Below are 16,430 nucleotides of genomic sequence, written 5' to 3'. Positions count from 1 at the left end.
TTTAGCAGAGCCGTTTGCACATCTACGAGCACGAGAACGAGCCCTACGCTGGTAGCGGTATGTGCGCCTGAGGTCTACGGAAAGATCTGGAAACAAAGCCACACACACGCGATCAATGCGTGTGACGTGTTACGGCGTGATGGCGTATGGACAGCAAGAAGCATTTGCGCGAGGCCCTGGCAGTGTGAGTACAAACGGGGCTGGGGCGCGGGGGGAGAGGGAGGGGGGGGCAAGTACCCTAAAGCCCGGGGCGCGGTGCGTAAGGACAGTGTGAGTGCGCCCTGAACTCCATCCATGTTTAGTTTCCCTAAAGCTGATTCTTGTCGTCACAGTTTTATAGTTTAGTTACAATAAATTAATGAATAAATAACATTTACATTTCAATGATATGCTCTTATTTTCATTGTCGAATAACCTGTCGAGAATAATCGTGACTTATCGTTTAACATCTGCGTTGCCCAAAGATGAAGATGATGTCCTCAAATGTCCTGTTTTATCCAGAACTCAAAAATATTCAGTTTACTGTCATAGAGGAGTTTAGAAACCAGAAAATATTCACATTTAAGAAGCTGAAAACAGAGAATCTAGGCTTTTATTTTATAAGAAATACTACAAAATAAAATAGTTGAGATTTACAATATTATCCAAATTATCATCAGAATATGCTTAAACTATTAAAAAGGTACTAAAACACACTTTAGCTTATATTTTAGAGAGAAACATATATTTTATTGCAGTTCTGCAGGTGAACTCTTTTTCCTGTCGTCCTCTAGTTTGAACTCAATTTCCAAACATCTGATTGAACTTTATTTTGTGGGGGACAGGAGGTGTTCGAGGCACGTCCAGCTGGGAGGAGGCCTCGGGGAAGACCCAGGACCAGGTGGAGAGATTAGATCTCCACACTGGCCTGGGAACGCCTCAGGATCCCCCAGTTAGAGCTGGTTAATGTGGCCCGGGAAAGGGAAGTTTGGGGTCCCCTGCTAAAGCTGCTGCCCCCGCGACCCGACCCCGGATAAGAGGCTGAAGCTGAGATGAGATAAGATGAGTCTTCAGCCTTGGTGACAAGATAAGGATAAGATAATTTAAAATAAATCAGGAAATCAATATAGGACTGTACAGTGCACAGTGACCTACACAGCTTTTTTCAGGTCCCTCATGTGGATATTCGCCATTATCTTGATGATGGAAATTTACCACAATCACCCGTGTCTGCGTGTGTTTTCTCCGGTTTCCTCCCACAGTCCAAAGTGCAGGTGTTCGGTTAATTGATGACTCTAAATCACCCGTAGGTGTGAATGTCTGTCTCTGTTCGTCTCTATGTGCCCTGCGACAGACCGGCGTCCTTTCCAGGGTGGACCCCGCCTCACGCCCGACGTCAGCTGGGATCAGCTCCAGCACCCCCTGCGACCCCGACCCCGGGAAAAGCAGCTGAAGATGAATGAATGAACTTATTGTGTCTTTTTATCACATTATGTGACACAATCATACATTGTCTCATCCCTAACTTGTACTTTGAATGAATATTTCCATTTTCTGCTACTTTATATTTCTACTCCACTACATTTAATTGGTAAATACTGTACCTGTTGCTCCACTACAACTCTACAGACAATCTTAATTTAGCTTGACAGTAAAATAAATGTGAGCATGAGGAACCCAATGAAGGAAACCATCTGTGATGTTATGTCACTGTCTGGAGCTGCTCCATGCGTTATGTAAGACGAAAGCTTGTTTTAGAATTCAATGACTTTAATATCTCAGTGACAACTCTGACACTTATTCAGCACCCGCTGTGGCATCCTCCGAGGAAAAGTCACATGCGTCTCTACTACAAAGTTTCAGTCACAGGCAGACTCTACTGTAAACATCAGCACATTGTGTTCCCTTGGTGACATTTGTAGTGAACCCATCTGCTCCTGACAAAGTGAACATCAAGTGGTTTTAAAACTGGGCAGTGGAGATTCAATAATGTCTGTAAAACATTATTACCTAGAAATAAATAAACAACTTTGTCTGTAAGCACTGCATAGTTTCTATATATGATACTATTTAGACTGATGTCTCATTGTTTGTGCCTTACATATATTAAAAATAATGCTACCTTTATATCTCAAGTACAACCTGTCCACCACGCAGCAAATGAATGACTGTAAATGACCAGACAATAAGCATTTTATATCCTTACCAGAAGGTTTGTACCGCCATTTAAGCTGATTTTGTTCTGCTTAATGACGCTGCTATAGGCCTAGTCTGCCGGGGGATAATACTTTTCCTGATACTCTGAGCTTCTCTCCTCTCTGTCTTTATCATTCATGTCTCATCAATGCATGTTACTCATTCAACTTCTTCCCCGGAGTTGTTTGTTTGTGCTTTGTCGTCTCGCAGGTCTCTGCTGATCGTGGTGGTGCCTGCTGCCGTGGTCCTGCATGTCACTTCCTGCTGCTATTAACACTATAACTTATATATACTATCATTACTCCAATAAATCATAAAATGTGTACCATCACCAATAATATATCTCACTGTATCACAGCTGTTATTATCACTAGTAATCATTAATCATATTTACCACCATAATTATTCATTGTCGTATAAGTCTTATTCACATTATTATAGATATTATTATAGTTACAGTTACTTTTGTGGTTGCTTGCATCTCTGGGACTGCCTGTCTTTGTGTCTGTCTCTTCTCTCTCTCTCCTTTTCTTCCCCCCAAACCGGTGCAGACAGATGTGCGTCCTCCACAGAGCTGGGTCTGTCCGACGTTCCTGTCTGTTATAGGGAAGGTTTTCGTTGCCACCGTACTCTACAGGGGAATTGTTTGGTCTATGTAAATCATAAATAAGTCATAGAGTTTGGTCTTTACCTACTCTGTAAAGTGTCCTGAGATAACTTTTGTCATGATTTGGCACTATAAATAAAATTGAATTGAATTGAATTTTTCCAAGTCTTATCTGACTTCTCCAACTGAAGGCAACACAACATCCTGAAGCAAATATGAATGTACCCGATGTTCCTTAGATTAGCAAATTAGATTAGCAACACAAGCTAGAGTCTCCCGACAGGCCACTAACGTGCCATGTTGGACTTTTCTTTGCTCAGTCACGTTAGCTAATGCTTATATACTGTACACAAGTAATGCTGCTGCTTATGTTTTCAACATACAGCCAGCTTAAAACTGCAGTAATTGTTTTGATGGGGTTGGGTGGGGGGGGGGGGGGGGGGGGGGGGCACTTGGGAGAAGTGCAACAGGCTTTATTATTCCATAATAGCTACAGAACCAACAGACGGAGCAAAATTAGCATTCATTGGGACTTGAGTGTCTGGCCATCTGGTGAATATAAGTCCAATATTTACTCTCCAAGCTCTGTTTTAGTCACCATTTTAATCTTGAGTGAAATAGCTGGAGCAAACGGTAAAGTCACAGGCTGTAAAACCAAAACAATGAGCTGCAATACGCTAAAAACGGGAATGGGGAACTGCGGATGTTTAAATGAACAATAATATTCCACTATTAGTCTGAGTATGACAATATTCTCTTAATACAGGTCATGTAGGGCACAAAATTAGGACCATTTACTAGTTAAATCCAGGTAAAATATGCAGGTGTTGCTTCACTCGACAGCCACAAAAAACAATGGCAATCTACTTTCACGAGTCATTTGGCCGTTGGAAAAAAGTAAATTTTGTACCCTGAGATCATGTGAACATTATACTCCATTTGGATATTACAAAAAGGGCTTGTTCTAAATGTATTAATACAATGTGGGATATAGAGGGCATTCGTTGGACATGTATAGACACATTCAGAATATGCATCAATTAGGGACTTTGGCACAGTTCGCAACAGTTCACAGCCTCTTGCGTATTCATAGCTTACGGTCAGCTCTGTGCGTTGCTATGGTTGTTGTACACAAACCGACTAGTCATTAGTTTGCAAGGAGAAAGTAATATGATGTTTCATGATGCAATTCTAATGTACTTATGATGTGAATTCGCATAAACAGATGCTACCAGATGCAAATGCGAAGACTTCTGTCCAATGACTTTCCTAACACGCTGAGTTCAGTCAAAGGGCCTCCCAGAGTCATTTAATGCAATGATGCAAAATGCTAATTAGAAGGATGTGGTTTGTTTGTCACTTTCTGTGGAGTAAAGCTCCCATTTTCAACCAAAACTGGCATCTGAAAGCAGGTCAACCTCAGATTAAAGCTCTCATCAGCATTCGGCACACAGTCAAGTGTGAACATTTGGCTAACAGGCTACTATCACAGCTGCCTGTTTTAGAAAAACAACTAAATGCTATGTAAACCTAATGTAATGCTACGAAAGGAGATTCAACTCTGAGTCCAAAAAGTGAATCTACTGTCAAGACAGCTGCAGTTATACTGTCTAGCACCCACACTTGACATGTGTCAGAAAGCAGACATATTTTACCATAAAGTCGCAATATGTCCAAACAATGCCAAGCCTCCCCCTCCCGTCTTGAGCATTGCATAAGCCAACCAGCACACCCTGTCACTGTATTATTCTCCAAAAACAAACCTGATTTGACTGTTAATCCTATTAAAGCCACCATAATAACAGCCTGTGGCCTTTTACATAACACGACAAATACGATTATGTTCTCTGTTGCATTCCTCTGCTGCCTTTCACAAAATCCTGTCCCACACTCCGAAAATCTGACTACTTGACCCAGAAAAGCTATAACCAAAGAAAGGAGAGGTACAAAAATATAAAATAAAAAGCCTTTGTTGTGACAATTTCAACTGATTCATGATAACATTTTCTGTAATTTACCAGTTATTGCTCGAGGCTGTTGTTAACGCGCGATTGTATTTTAGAGGCAATGATCAAAATGTTAGAAAGAGAGAAAGCAACATGGACAGTTCAAAGATGACAAGCTGAACCGTGGGACACAGAGGCTGAGATAATGCTTTGATGGGAAAGCAGAAGTCACGACCAACAGATGCTTTGTTCCCTTTTTCTTATCCTCACATCCAGTAACTTACCTTTATTGTGACTGCTTACTGCAAAGTACTGTCCAATACTGTGATTAGGTGTGCTAAGATTGATCCAGGAGTAATATGGTAAATGGACTTGTACTTAGCGCCTTTCTAGTCTTCTGACTACTCAAGGCGCTTTCACAGTGTTTGTCACATTCACCCGTTCACACAGACATTCACACTGACGGCAGTGGACATCTACATACCATCTAAACTTATCATTCACACCACATTCACACACCCATGCGCACCAATTCAGGGTTCAGTGTCGTGCCCAAGGATACTTCGACATGCAGACCGGGGGAGCTGGGGATGGAACCGACAGTCTCTCGAATGGAGGACGACCCACTCTCCCACTGAGCCACAGCCTCCCATAATAAATCAATGCAACACATTTCAACAACCCAGACTGAGGACTGAATCAAGATCAAAGGGGCCCTGTGGAGTTTCTCATCAACAAACTAAAGTTATGGTTACGTTCACTCTTTCTCCCTAAGACATATTGTGTGTGTCCTTGATGTGTATTTTCCTCATCAATCTACAAAGCTGATTTTTTTTCTTTTAAGTTTGAAACATACATTGTAAGGTTGGGCGATTATTGACACTTAATTTTGCAAATTTATTGGTTTTAATGGTTTAATTTTAATGGGAAATTTATTTTAAATAGGAAGAACGAGTGAGAGCAGCTGCTTATCGGACAGCGTGAGGACTGTGTGTTAGAGTTGGCATATTTTCACATCTCACTTGGTGCATAAAGGATTTATTTTGACCAATGTTGGTGATTGTTGGATCATTGTGTTGAAGTGTGTTCGATGATGAGTTAGCATGGCAATACAGTTAGCCTTACTTCAGGGGAAAAGAGCTATTACATGTAAAGTCAATTTGATAGTAAAGTGCTTTACAATGAGTAAAAATAACATTGAACTAGTCTTAGTGCGGTGGAAGGAGGAATAAATAGGAGTAATAAAAGGCAAATGCACGCATGCACCCGCACTCGCACACACATGCACACACACACACACACACACACACACACACACACAGTCAAATATCCACAGACCTTTAATCACAGTGCTGTGGACATGGATCACGCTGGATCCAGTCAGCTGGAGTTGACAGCTGTACTGCACTACTTTATTACTGCTTACTACTTTATTATAACTATATGCAGGAGGCTGGGTTCACACAGAGTGACTCACTTGGCCAGTTTCAGCTCTATCTGCTGGCGGATTTCCTGCCGCTCCTGGTCGCTGCGGACGGGGAAGATGTTGCGGTCCTCCAGCTCCTGCTTGCTAGGTCGGTTCCGAAGCTTCACGGCCAGCAGCTCTTTCCTCATCCTGCGCGGCAGGGTCCCTGATGTTGTTGAGCACAGATTAAGGTCAATAACAACAGATAAACCTGCTGAACTGATGCTAATTGCCACACAGTGTACTTGAGTACCTGACCTAACACCTTATTAATCAAATACATGTCTACATACTTAGTTCAAGGTGTTCATGTTATTTATGTATTGGTATAAACATTTCCACACACTTTTCATGTTTTTTGTAAAACTTTGAATCATGAATGAATTTAAAATTGCTTCTTAACAATGGACACGACTGTAAAAATGTATATAAATGAAGAGAAAACTGAATACTTATAACTTAAGTCAGTATTTAGCGGAGGCCCCTTTGACAGCAGTCACAGCCAGTCTATGCGGATAGGTTTAGACACGGCAATTTAAAGAGTAACCCCACGCTCACTCTTCTCCTCTCCACAGTCTGCAGAGTCTGGAGATGTTTGTTTAGGGATAAATAACATAAATATCCCGGATGTAACGTTAACTCTCGCGGGTGTTTACTAAGCAAACTTTTTTCAACATCAGAGTTGCACGAGGCAGTCGGGGGTAAAGCTAACTGGTTAACTGTCCGATGTGGTTCACAAACCTCTGTAAGGAAACAGTTCAGACATTAACTTTACCAGAACATGAGCTGGAGACATTAACTTTACCACAACATGAGCTGGAGACATGAACTTTACCAGAACATGAACTGGAGACATTAACTTTACCAGAACATGAGCTGGAGACATTAACTTTACCACAACATGCTCTGGAGACATGAACTTTACCAGAACATGAGCTGGAGACATGAACTTTACCAGAACATGAGCTGGAGACATGAACTTTACCAGAACATGAGCTGGAGACATGAACTTTACCAGAACATGCTCTGGAGACTTTAACTTTACCAGAACATGAGCTGGAGACATGAACTTTACCAGAACATGAGCTGGAGACATGAACTTTACCAGAACATGCTCTGGAGACTTTAACTTTACCAGAACATGAGCTGGAGACATGAACTTTACCAGAACATGAGCTGGAGACATGAACTTTACCAGAACATGAGCTGGAGTTTACAAGTCTGCTGATCAACAACACAACAACACAACAACACTAGGAACCTTAAATTGGCCAAAGAATTGTCCAGATAACAACAAACAAGTTCTTATTTAAATATGTCCATGTTTTATTTTTTATTTTTTAAACAGCTGCATAATCATTTAATTGTTGTTATAACACGTTAAGCCGCTATAAAGCTCAGCAGCTTTAACAAATATATATGTTTTTGTTTTTACTTTTTAGGTTTAAGTGTTTTAATTAATAAAAATAAATAATTATTTCCATTCCACGTTCTGTCATCTTATATTTTATTTCATTACTTTTGATGATATTTCAGTTTTACGCCATGGTATCATTTCAGTATCGGTATCAGAATCAGGTTTATTGCCAGGCAATTTTCATTACAAGGAATTTGACTTGATTTGACAGCGCCTACATAAATATAAACATGAACACAAGCAAACTCAACATATGGCATTGAATTACATACATGAAATATAAGTGAGTGTGTTTGCGTGACCAGTGCAGGTGGTAGTGTGCAAGTTAAAGTGTCCAGTGACAAGGGGGGGTGTTAATATAACACCTGTGATTTGGTGGAGTTCCAGATGTCGTTAATATAATATAATAATATTATATTATATTATAATATAATATATTTCAGTATCTGTATCAAGATATTTTAGTTTGTTATCGTACTGGAGTCATAATTTTGGTATCGTGACAACACTATCCAGTCTACCATTTCCATATCCCTCCCAGGGTCACAGACGTGTTAACCGCAGACGGCTGTGCACCAATGACCCACATGAATGACCAGGAATTAGGCCATCAGAGCAGATGCTAACTCGCTGCTGAAACTTAACACCAGTAAGTTTGGGGTAGCTGTAAATCTCCCTGTCATGGCCTGACTGTAAACAAACATCAGCAGAGATTATACTGCTTCATTATCCACTGACAGGGTGCCCACATTTGTTGGCTTTGTACGCTAAGCTGCAGAAAATGGTAGAGAAAATATTGTACCGCAAGTCTCCTGTAAGTAGACCTACCAGAGATGACCGAGTCGTTCCAGCTGTCCTGGTCATTCAAGTATTCGTCCAGGCGCCAGTTCTCTTTGTTCTCATCAGACTCCTTCTTGCTCTCTGACTCTCCAGCAGGCTCCCTCTCTGTGCTGGACGTGCGGGACAGACGCCCATCCAGGCGACGTTTCAGAGAGGAGCGTGCGTCCTTTGTCTGGAAACTGAGCTCACACATCACAAAACAGGCCTGTCACTTACAACTTCACCACACCACGGCAGCTGACCGTTCTCAATTCTTATTGGCTGAAAGATGTGGAATAACTTTAAGGAACTGGACAGCAACACTGATGATATACCGGTGTTAAACTGCAGCTAAAAAAGCTTGGTCAAAGGATCAACAACTGAAAAATAAAACAAATATATTCTCAGTTCTCAATTCTCATCCAACACACATTTAATTTCAAATGTGTTTGACACTTGTGTGGACGCCCAAATCACCTAATGTTTGGAGGAGGAAGGACGGATAGTGTTTAGCATAAATGAGCAAGTTTCTGTTTCTCTCCGAATTTCAATTTCAATTTCAATTTTGAGGATTTTTAAACTCAGAGCCTTGAAATAAGCTTCCGGTTTGGTTTGAAGTTGCCAAACAGAGCAAAAAAGAAACTGTAATACTCAGGAACCATGTTTGGTTGATGAGTTAATGAGATTACGTGTAAATTAAATAATGATATTTGATTACATGGGGCATTTTGCAGCAACCTCCGGGTCTGAGAAATGAAAATGAAAAAGAAATTCCCAACTTTACAGCAGAAATAAACATGTTTATAGCCTGGTACGAAAAACTGTCTTGGTTTCTAGAATTGATTTCATTATTCATGACGGCTGTGCAGGTGGATTTATATACATAATCTAAAGGCTTAAAGCTATAGTTGGAAATTAACTGTAAAACTTTTTTTCACAGACCGTCAGTCTTATTGTGCTCGCTAACAGCTGGATGTGGCTAACACTGATAAGCTCGGGGCAGTACGGTGAAGGCATTAAAACGTCTTTTTTAACCACTAATACTGCTCAAAATAACACCAAACCTCTGCAGCAGCATGAGAAGAGTCCCTACACAGAAAACAAAGCACCAACAGCGTAGTTAGTGAACCCAGAGTTTATTAAAAGAGTGTTTTAAAGACTTACCTACTGGCCCCTGTACCAGCTCCTCTCATAGTAAAGTCCATTCAAGTGGATTACCAAAGTCAATCCCAAAGGAAGGAGCCCGTTGGTGCTTTGTTTTGTGTGTAGGGACTCTTCTCATGCTGCTGCAGAGGTTTGGTGTTATTTTGAGCAGTATTAGTGGTTAAAAAAGACGTTTGAATGCCTTCACCGTACTGCGCCGAGCTAATCAGTTTTAGCCACGTCTGGCTGTTAGGGACTGTTCTTCGTTAATAGATGTTACACGAAAAAACTGTCTCGATGGCTTATTTGATGTATGCAAGTGCAGAAAAAGACTACACTCTAAGTTAGAAGAGTCCTCCTGAGAATGGTTTTGTGACTCGACTAAATATCATTAGTCATGATAGATCACGATAGGTCAAAATAGATTTTAGCATGATGTGGGTGATAGGATGTTACAATGCCTGTTCTTCTCATTTATCAGCGGGTGCAAACAACATGAGCAGAGCCGGTATTGATTTAGTCTGTAATCACTTTGCAAGCATTTTCGCTGTCTGAACTCTCAATGGGGTAATACTTTTTTATGTTTTCTCTAAGGAACCATGTCTGTCAGTACACTCACACACAGTTTGGGTTGCTTTCCATATAAATTGTAACCATCATCCATCTCATTTCTCCCACATTTATTTATTTATTCTAAAAAATAAGGCTGTTATTAATTTTAGCACTCTTATTGTCAGCTGTATGTTATTTTTGGTCCGTATTATGTGTGTGCAATATGCACAAATGTGGGTGTTGAGGTTGGATTATTATATTCTGTAAAAGGGCTAATACCATAAAATTCATCTATGATTTCTTCTTCATTTCATATTTAAATAAAAGTACCTTTAAAGTTTTGCAGATGGAGCGCTTAAGCTCAGTTTTGAAGGGTAATGAGGGGAGTTTGGACACGATGTGGGCGCCCTTCCTAAATTACCTTCACGATCTCGCTGCGGACTAAGTACGCAGTGGGCGTTGTGACTTTGACTGGTGTCCGTCCTTCTCCTCTGTGAATCCTTTGTATTCTCTCCTGAGTAGCCATTGATTATGTTTCATAATCTTAAATGTTTTCCGGATACATGTGAATATTTAAGCTGTGAAAACTCGTAAGAAATGTCCATGTAAGGTCCTGTATAGTATTAAATCATGCATGTATACCATGCTGCTTTTTAAAAATATATATCAAATCATATCATCATAAAAAAGTAGCATATTTTGTAGATCTCATGTGATAAACAAAATAGAAAGTATTCAAAAAAGGCGACGTATAACTACTGCTCAGTCTCACCTGTCCTGTCTGTGTTTGGAGGCCAGGGCGCGGTGCAGTTCCTCAATGATGCAGCTAGGGGGCAGCTGGGAGTGTAGCGCCCCAAGGTGGGGGGACCCAGTAGGTGTGGAGATCCTGCCTCTCAACAGGGAGCCATGAGGGTCTTTGGGAAGAGTGAAGTTCCTGGGTAAGGTGGCTGGGGACTTCTTAACTGCCACTGAAGGAGCACCTGGGAAGGAAAATCATCAACGTGAGCTACTGCAGCAAACCAGCGGGCCTTACTTTAGGGTGCTCCTGGTGAACTTACAGTCTAGGCTGCCCAGTCTGGTGAGCAGTTTGACAGGCATTTTTGGTGGGGGAGAGGTGCTGGCTTTTCTGGCCTGGGCCGTTGTCACCTCCTGTTTCCCTTCAACAGCCTCTACCTTCCCCGTGGGCTGCTCGTCACTGGGGTCGCTCAGTGAGGTGCTCTCATCTTCTCCATCTTCACTCTGACTGGGATCTCCTATTGTCTTTGAATCTTCAGTCACATCTTGTACTGAAATGAAACATCAGCAGTGATGCAAAGGTTTGCTTCGTTTAGGAAGTCTATGTCTCCATCTAGTGGACAATCAGACACATGGGGTTTCAAACTCGAACTGCCATAAATATGGCTGCTCCAAGAGGGATTTTCCTGTACAGGTTTAACCATTTTAATCATCCAGAATCACCCGTCTTATTTCCAATGATCAATCAATTTATCAGCTTAAGTCAGGGATCGCAATAAAGAAGAGTATCCTATCTCCATTTACATTACATTTGCATTTTATTAATGTCACCGTTTATTAACAACAGACATCCTTTGTGTTTGGCGTCCGTTGTTCATGTAGAAAACACAGAAAAACTATAAAAATAAAAATTACAAAACAAGCATTATTTAAGGTCACTGACAGGAAATCAACACACAATGAGAAATCTGGAATTAAACATGTCTGACCCTCTTCATTACCTCTGCCACCATCAGACAGTCATGACAAGGCTGTGTCCCAAATGATCTGTTCATCTTCTTTTCACTTCACATTAAAAGGAGAGGACTATATAGTGTGTGAAATGGCTAAATTATTTTGATTAGATTGACCTTTTGTCCGTCACACTTCGTTTTACTATGCACCACAGGGTAATTCAAGTCCACTATGAAGGGTGCTCTTATTCTCACTAGACATTCAGAAGCACATTGTTGCCTCAGAGCAAAAAGGTCCTGGGTTTGAGTCTCCTGGAGCAGATGTTTAATTGTGGAGTTTTATGTTTTCCAAACATCTGCCTGGGTTCCCTCACATGATGTTTGCTTAGAAAGTCGCATACAACCATTTCATGCTCTTTTTGTGCATACACACTGGTTTTAAATGAGGCCCCGGGGGGTTTAAACATGTAAAAGCACTGAATAAAGTAGCATCATGTTAAAAATCATTTCTGATTCTCTGTTGAGAAGTTGCGGGCCGAGCTGCTGCTAACTTTGAGCATAACTTGAAGCTATGGTCTATGATTTAGAATATTGGTAATTATTATTAACACTGTGTTAAACCGATCATGGTCCTGTAGTCCGAGCTACACAATATGTAAATAATAGTAAAAAGAACCCAAACAAACCCATTCAGTCTATCAGCCGTAGCCCTGCATAGAAGCCAACCAATGGGAGCCCTCCGTCATGGAAGGGTTTGGTTTTGGCTCATACCCTCCATCCAATCCCCTCGTCTCCCCTGCTCGTCCTCATCCTGCCTCGTCCCCTCCCACTCCCCCTCCCTCTCTGTAAACTCTGAGCAGCTAGTGATTAGCTTAGCAGCTCAGCTACCGGAGCGTCTGTTACCATGGAAATGGAAAAGACCGATACCAGCAAGAGGCCTCTGCTCCCGAGTCGACCAAGGAAAAGATAGAAATGTGACCTACATAGAAACCATAGACGATGCTTTTTTCAATTGAAATTGTGTCTTGACTAAAAAGTAATATAAAATCAAATAAAATTTTACTAAATAAACACAAAACATATTTTTAAATCTAATGACATTAAATCAATATTTCTTGAACTGTAAACATGTTTTATAGTTTTTGAGATATGCTCATTTTTATGAGCAGAGTGTAGAGGTGTTTTGTTAGTTTCATCTGCAACTGAAACAGAGGTTTTGCACCGGACGTAACATTATGACGTCATGAGGAGTGTATACGTGATGACGGGAGAGACTTTACTTTAGGCCGTTTTATACTTTCAGGCGGTCTGTTTTTAAAGGGTTAAAGCACAGGGTTGGTGAGGGCTGTGAGAAAAACTAAAATAATACTACTAATACTAGCTGAAGATGTAAAAATGCTCTGTAGAGCTGAGGGGAACTGCAGTCGGGTGATAATTCTCTTGAGGTTTGTTACACTGAGCGTCACCTTTCGATCAGCAGCGCTTTTTACATCGGTATCGGCTGATGTGGGCTGCTGCGTTCGCCGATCCACAGGCAGGCGTCCACAGGCAGCTCCGTGTTGCTGCAGATGCCATTTTTAAGTTCAATAAATGTTCCTTTTTTTTTTTAAATTGACACTTGTAACATTTGTTTTTATCACTGTGTAATTTTTATGATGTAAATTGAGGACGCAAAAGTAGCATCGCCTCCAGAAAATCGTCAGTCCGTATCAGTCATCGGCTGATGGAAAAAAAAAACGGTATCGGCATCGGCCCTAAAAAAGCCATATTGGTTGCTGCCTACCTTTCACATTACACAGTCATTTGATTCATTGTTTGATTGGATCAGATTAGTTTCCTGGTTCTTTATACTGTCGCGATGTGTCTTTACCTAACACAGCTTTAACCCTCAAACACACAAATCATCAAGGAGTGCTGTGCTTTGCCTACTATATTTCCTGAATGTGTTCACTCTGACCACAGTGCCGTACTCTACCTGTTGAGGCCTCTAAGTCGCTGCCCAGGTCTTCACTGGTGCTGGCTAGAGGTGCCACGGGCTCCTCGTCTCTGTCCTCAGCATCAGAGTGAGTCGGGGTGTCTGGATCTTCACTGTTACCCCCACAAGCGAGATCCGACTCTGCATACAGGGCACATAGGACGAGGATAGGAATGAGTTTGCGTAGTGAGGCATCATGTGGCTGAACAAGTGAACTGTGATCATGGAGTCATATACGTGTGTGTGTGTGTGTGTGTGTGTGTGTGTGTGTGTGTGTGTGTGTGTGTGTGTGTGTGTGTGTGTGTGTGTGTGTGTGTGTGTGTGTGTGTGTGTGTGTGTGTTCTCTCTCATTGTGCACCTGTCTCCCTCTCCCCAGGGTTCCTCCTGACGAGGTCATCTCTCTTCTGTCGCACGGCTGCCTTCTTCTCCACCGCTAAACAACACAGACATTTATGAAGCCGGTGCACTGATTGAACAGACAGTGAAAACACATGAAGCAGCCTGGGTCTATTTGCAAATAAAGCCTCTATGATTCCCAAACCAGCGTTTACCGCCACTGATGGAAGCATGAGTCTTGAGTCACACTCACTTGCAGAGGGCTTCAACTTCTCGTTTTTCTTTTTCCTCCATTTCCAGGGCTTGAAGATGCGCCCCAGGCTGGCCAGCTTGCTGTTCCGGCGGACGGGAGGCGTACGAACCCCTGACACCAGGCAACCCGAATGTAGCGCCCTCTGCTGGTCCATCACATCTACAACACAAAACAAACCGCTTTAAAACAAGCAGCAGGCAAAAAAATCCATACTGAACACAGCCGTTTGACATCAATAGGTTCTCCAACGTGGAGAGGACTGAAGGAATCTCTTAAATCACATCTAACATAATTGGATGGATACAGCCGACACCCCCCATCATCATGTGAGAGTAACAAATGTAGGTCACTGTGGCTGTAAATGCCTTATTGATTCCAGTCTCACTTCTGGGGAGCAGACAGAGAATTGCATTGTTTGTGAGTGACTCACATGGTTTCAGGGCAGCCAGACCTTCCTGGCCCCAAACACACACACACACACACACACACACACACACATACACACACACACACACACACACACACACACACACACACACACACTCACAATCACACTCACACACACACACACACACACACACACAATACAATGCTGTTAAAGACACACAGAGAATAAATCTAATCAGCTTTAGCACGACTGCCTTTTCTAAGGTCAATGCAGACATCTGCAGTTCGCTGTCCCAAGTGATTTCACACTATTTCAGGCTGCGTCCTTGTCCTGGTGGAGTACACAGGAATCTGCAGTACACTTCATGACATAATACAGTAGTGACATGCTGCTGCTGACGGACTGGTATTTCTCAGAGCATCCCGCTGCGTCTCCATGGCCCTGGTATTTATTTGTTCTGTCCTTTGTTCACGTGTATTTGTCATTATTTTGGGTACTGATAAGAATTATTCTAGGGTTTTTGAAGGCCTATTCTTGGGGAGAAGGTGTCTTGTAGTTAATGTTTAAGCACTTTTCAGAAGTGCATAGTATTGTATGGTTTTTTTAATCATTTACACAAAAAACATCATCTTCAACCGCTTATCCCGGGGTCGGGGTCGCGGGGTGTGCTGGAGCTGATCCCAGCTGCCATCAGGCGTGAGGCGGGGTACACCCTGGACAGGACGCCAGTCTATCACAGGACACATAGAGACGAACAGAGACAGACAACCATTCACACCTACGGGCAATTTTAGAGTCATCAATGAATCGAACACCTGCACGTCTTTGGACTGTGGGAGGAAACCGGAGAACCCGTAGAAAACCCACGCAGACACGGGGAGAACATGCAAACTCCACACAGAAAGGCCCAGGCCGGGATTTGAACCTGGAACCTTCTCGCTGTGAGGCGACAGTGCTAACCACCACATCACCATGTAGCCTATTTTCTTGTTAAATCAATTAAATATATAAAATGTAACATTTGTGTTAGATGTGTAAAAACGACTAGACATGTTATATGTTTTGTTGAGTTGTGTACCTACATTATCCCAAATGTTTTCAACACTGTTCAAACCACAGAAATCTGCCTTCTAATCCATTTTATGCAAAGCAAACTCAAAGATGTTCAGTTAACTATTATACAAGACAAAGAAACAAAAAAGTCTTTAGATTTGAAAAGCAAGATCATGTTTGATGTTTATGTTTGTTTTAAAAATGACTCAAACGATTTACGCTGATCAACCAAACGATACTAATCAAGACTAATCGATGACTCCACTAATCGTGTGCAGAAGCTCAGATGTCTCACCACAGACAAAGACAGTCAATCAATGGCTATTCCTCTCAGCTGGTACTCTGACTTCTCCGCAGGCTATAAGCTGTAGAGGAGGGATCACAATGATGGACAGACAGACAGGAGGAGAAGCAGACTGAGCTGACTTCTGCATTGAGTGACGGAGAGAGAGAAAGAATTAGTGAGAGAAAGAGAAAAGGTTCCTTGGAGAAAGGACAGAAATAGGCACTCCTACACAGTCTGGCTTCGACAACAAGCTGACACCTCAGGGAGCCTACAGCTGAGCAGTCCGTGAACAATTTCATGTTCCGCGTTTAAATCTACAACATCTGC

General features: G+C 41.9%; 1 protein-coding gene across 1 annotated transcript in view; it reads right to left on the bottom strand.

The window, feature by feature from the left end:
* phactr3b (phosphatase and actin regulator 3b) overlaps positions 1 to 16,430 on the bottom strand; it is a gene marked incomplete at its 5' end in the record, with an annotated part of 66,907 nt that overhangs the window by 26,412 nt on the left and 24,065 nt on the right. Inside the window, 7 exons of the mRNA XM_083938944.1 lie at positions 6,206 to 6,359; positions 8,439 to 8,629; positions 10,897 to 11,104; positions 11,183 to 11,410; positions 13,788 to 13,928; positions 14,146 to 14,220; positions 14,377 to 14,535. Of these exons, the coding sequence (XP_083795070.1) occupies positions 6,206 to 6,359; positions 8,439 to 8,629; positions 10,897 to 11,104; positions 11,183 to 11,410; positions 13,788 to 13,928; positions 14,146 to 14,220; positions 14,377 to 14,535 (1,156 nt within the window). The remainder of the gene's footprint in view (positions 1 to 6,205; positions 6,360 to 8,438; positions 8,630 to 10,896; positions 11,105 to 11,182; positions 11,411 to 13,787; positions 13,929 to 14,145; positions 14,221 to 14,376; positions 14,536 to 16,430) is intronic.

The sequence above is a fragment of the Echiichthys vipera genome (genome assembly GCF_963691815.1).
Source record: "Echiichthys vipera genome assembly, chromosome: X".
NCBI classification, from domain to species: domain Eukaryota; kingdom Metazoa; phylum Chordata; class Actinopteri; order Perciformes; family Trachinidae; genus Echiichthys; species Echiichthys vipera.
Note: the sequence above shows the minus strand (reverse complement) of the source record. Positions and strands in the feature narration are given on the sequence as shown.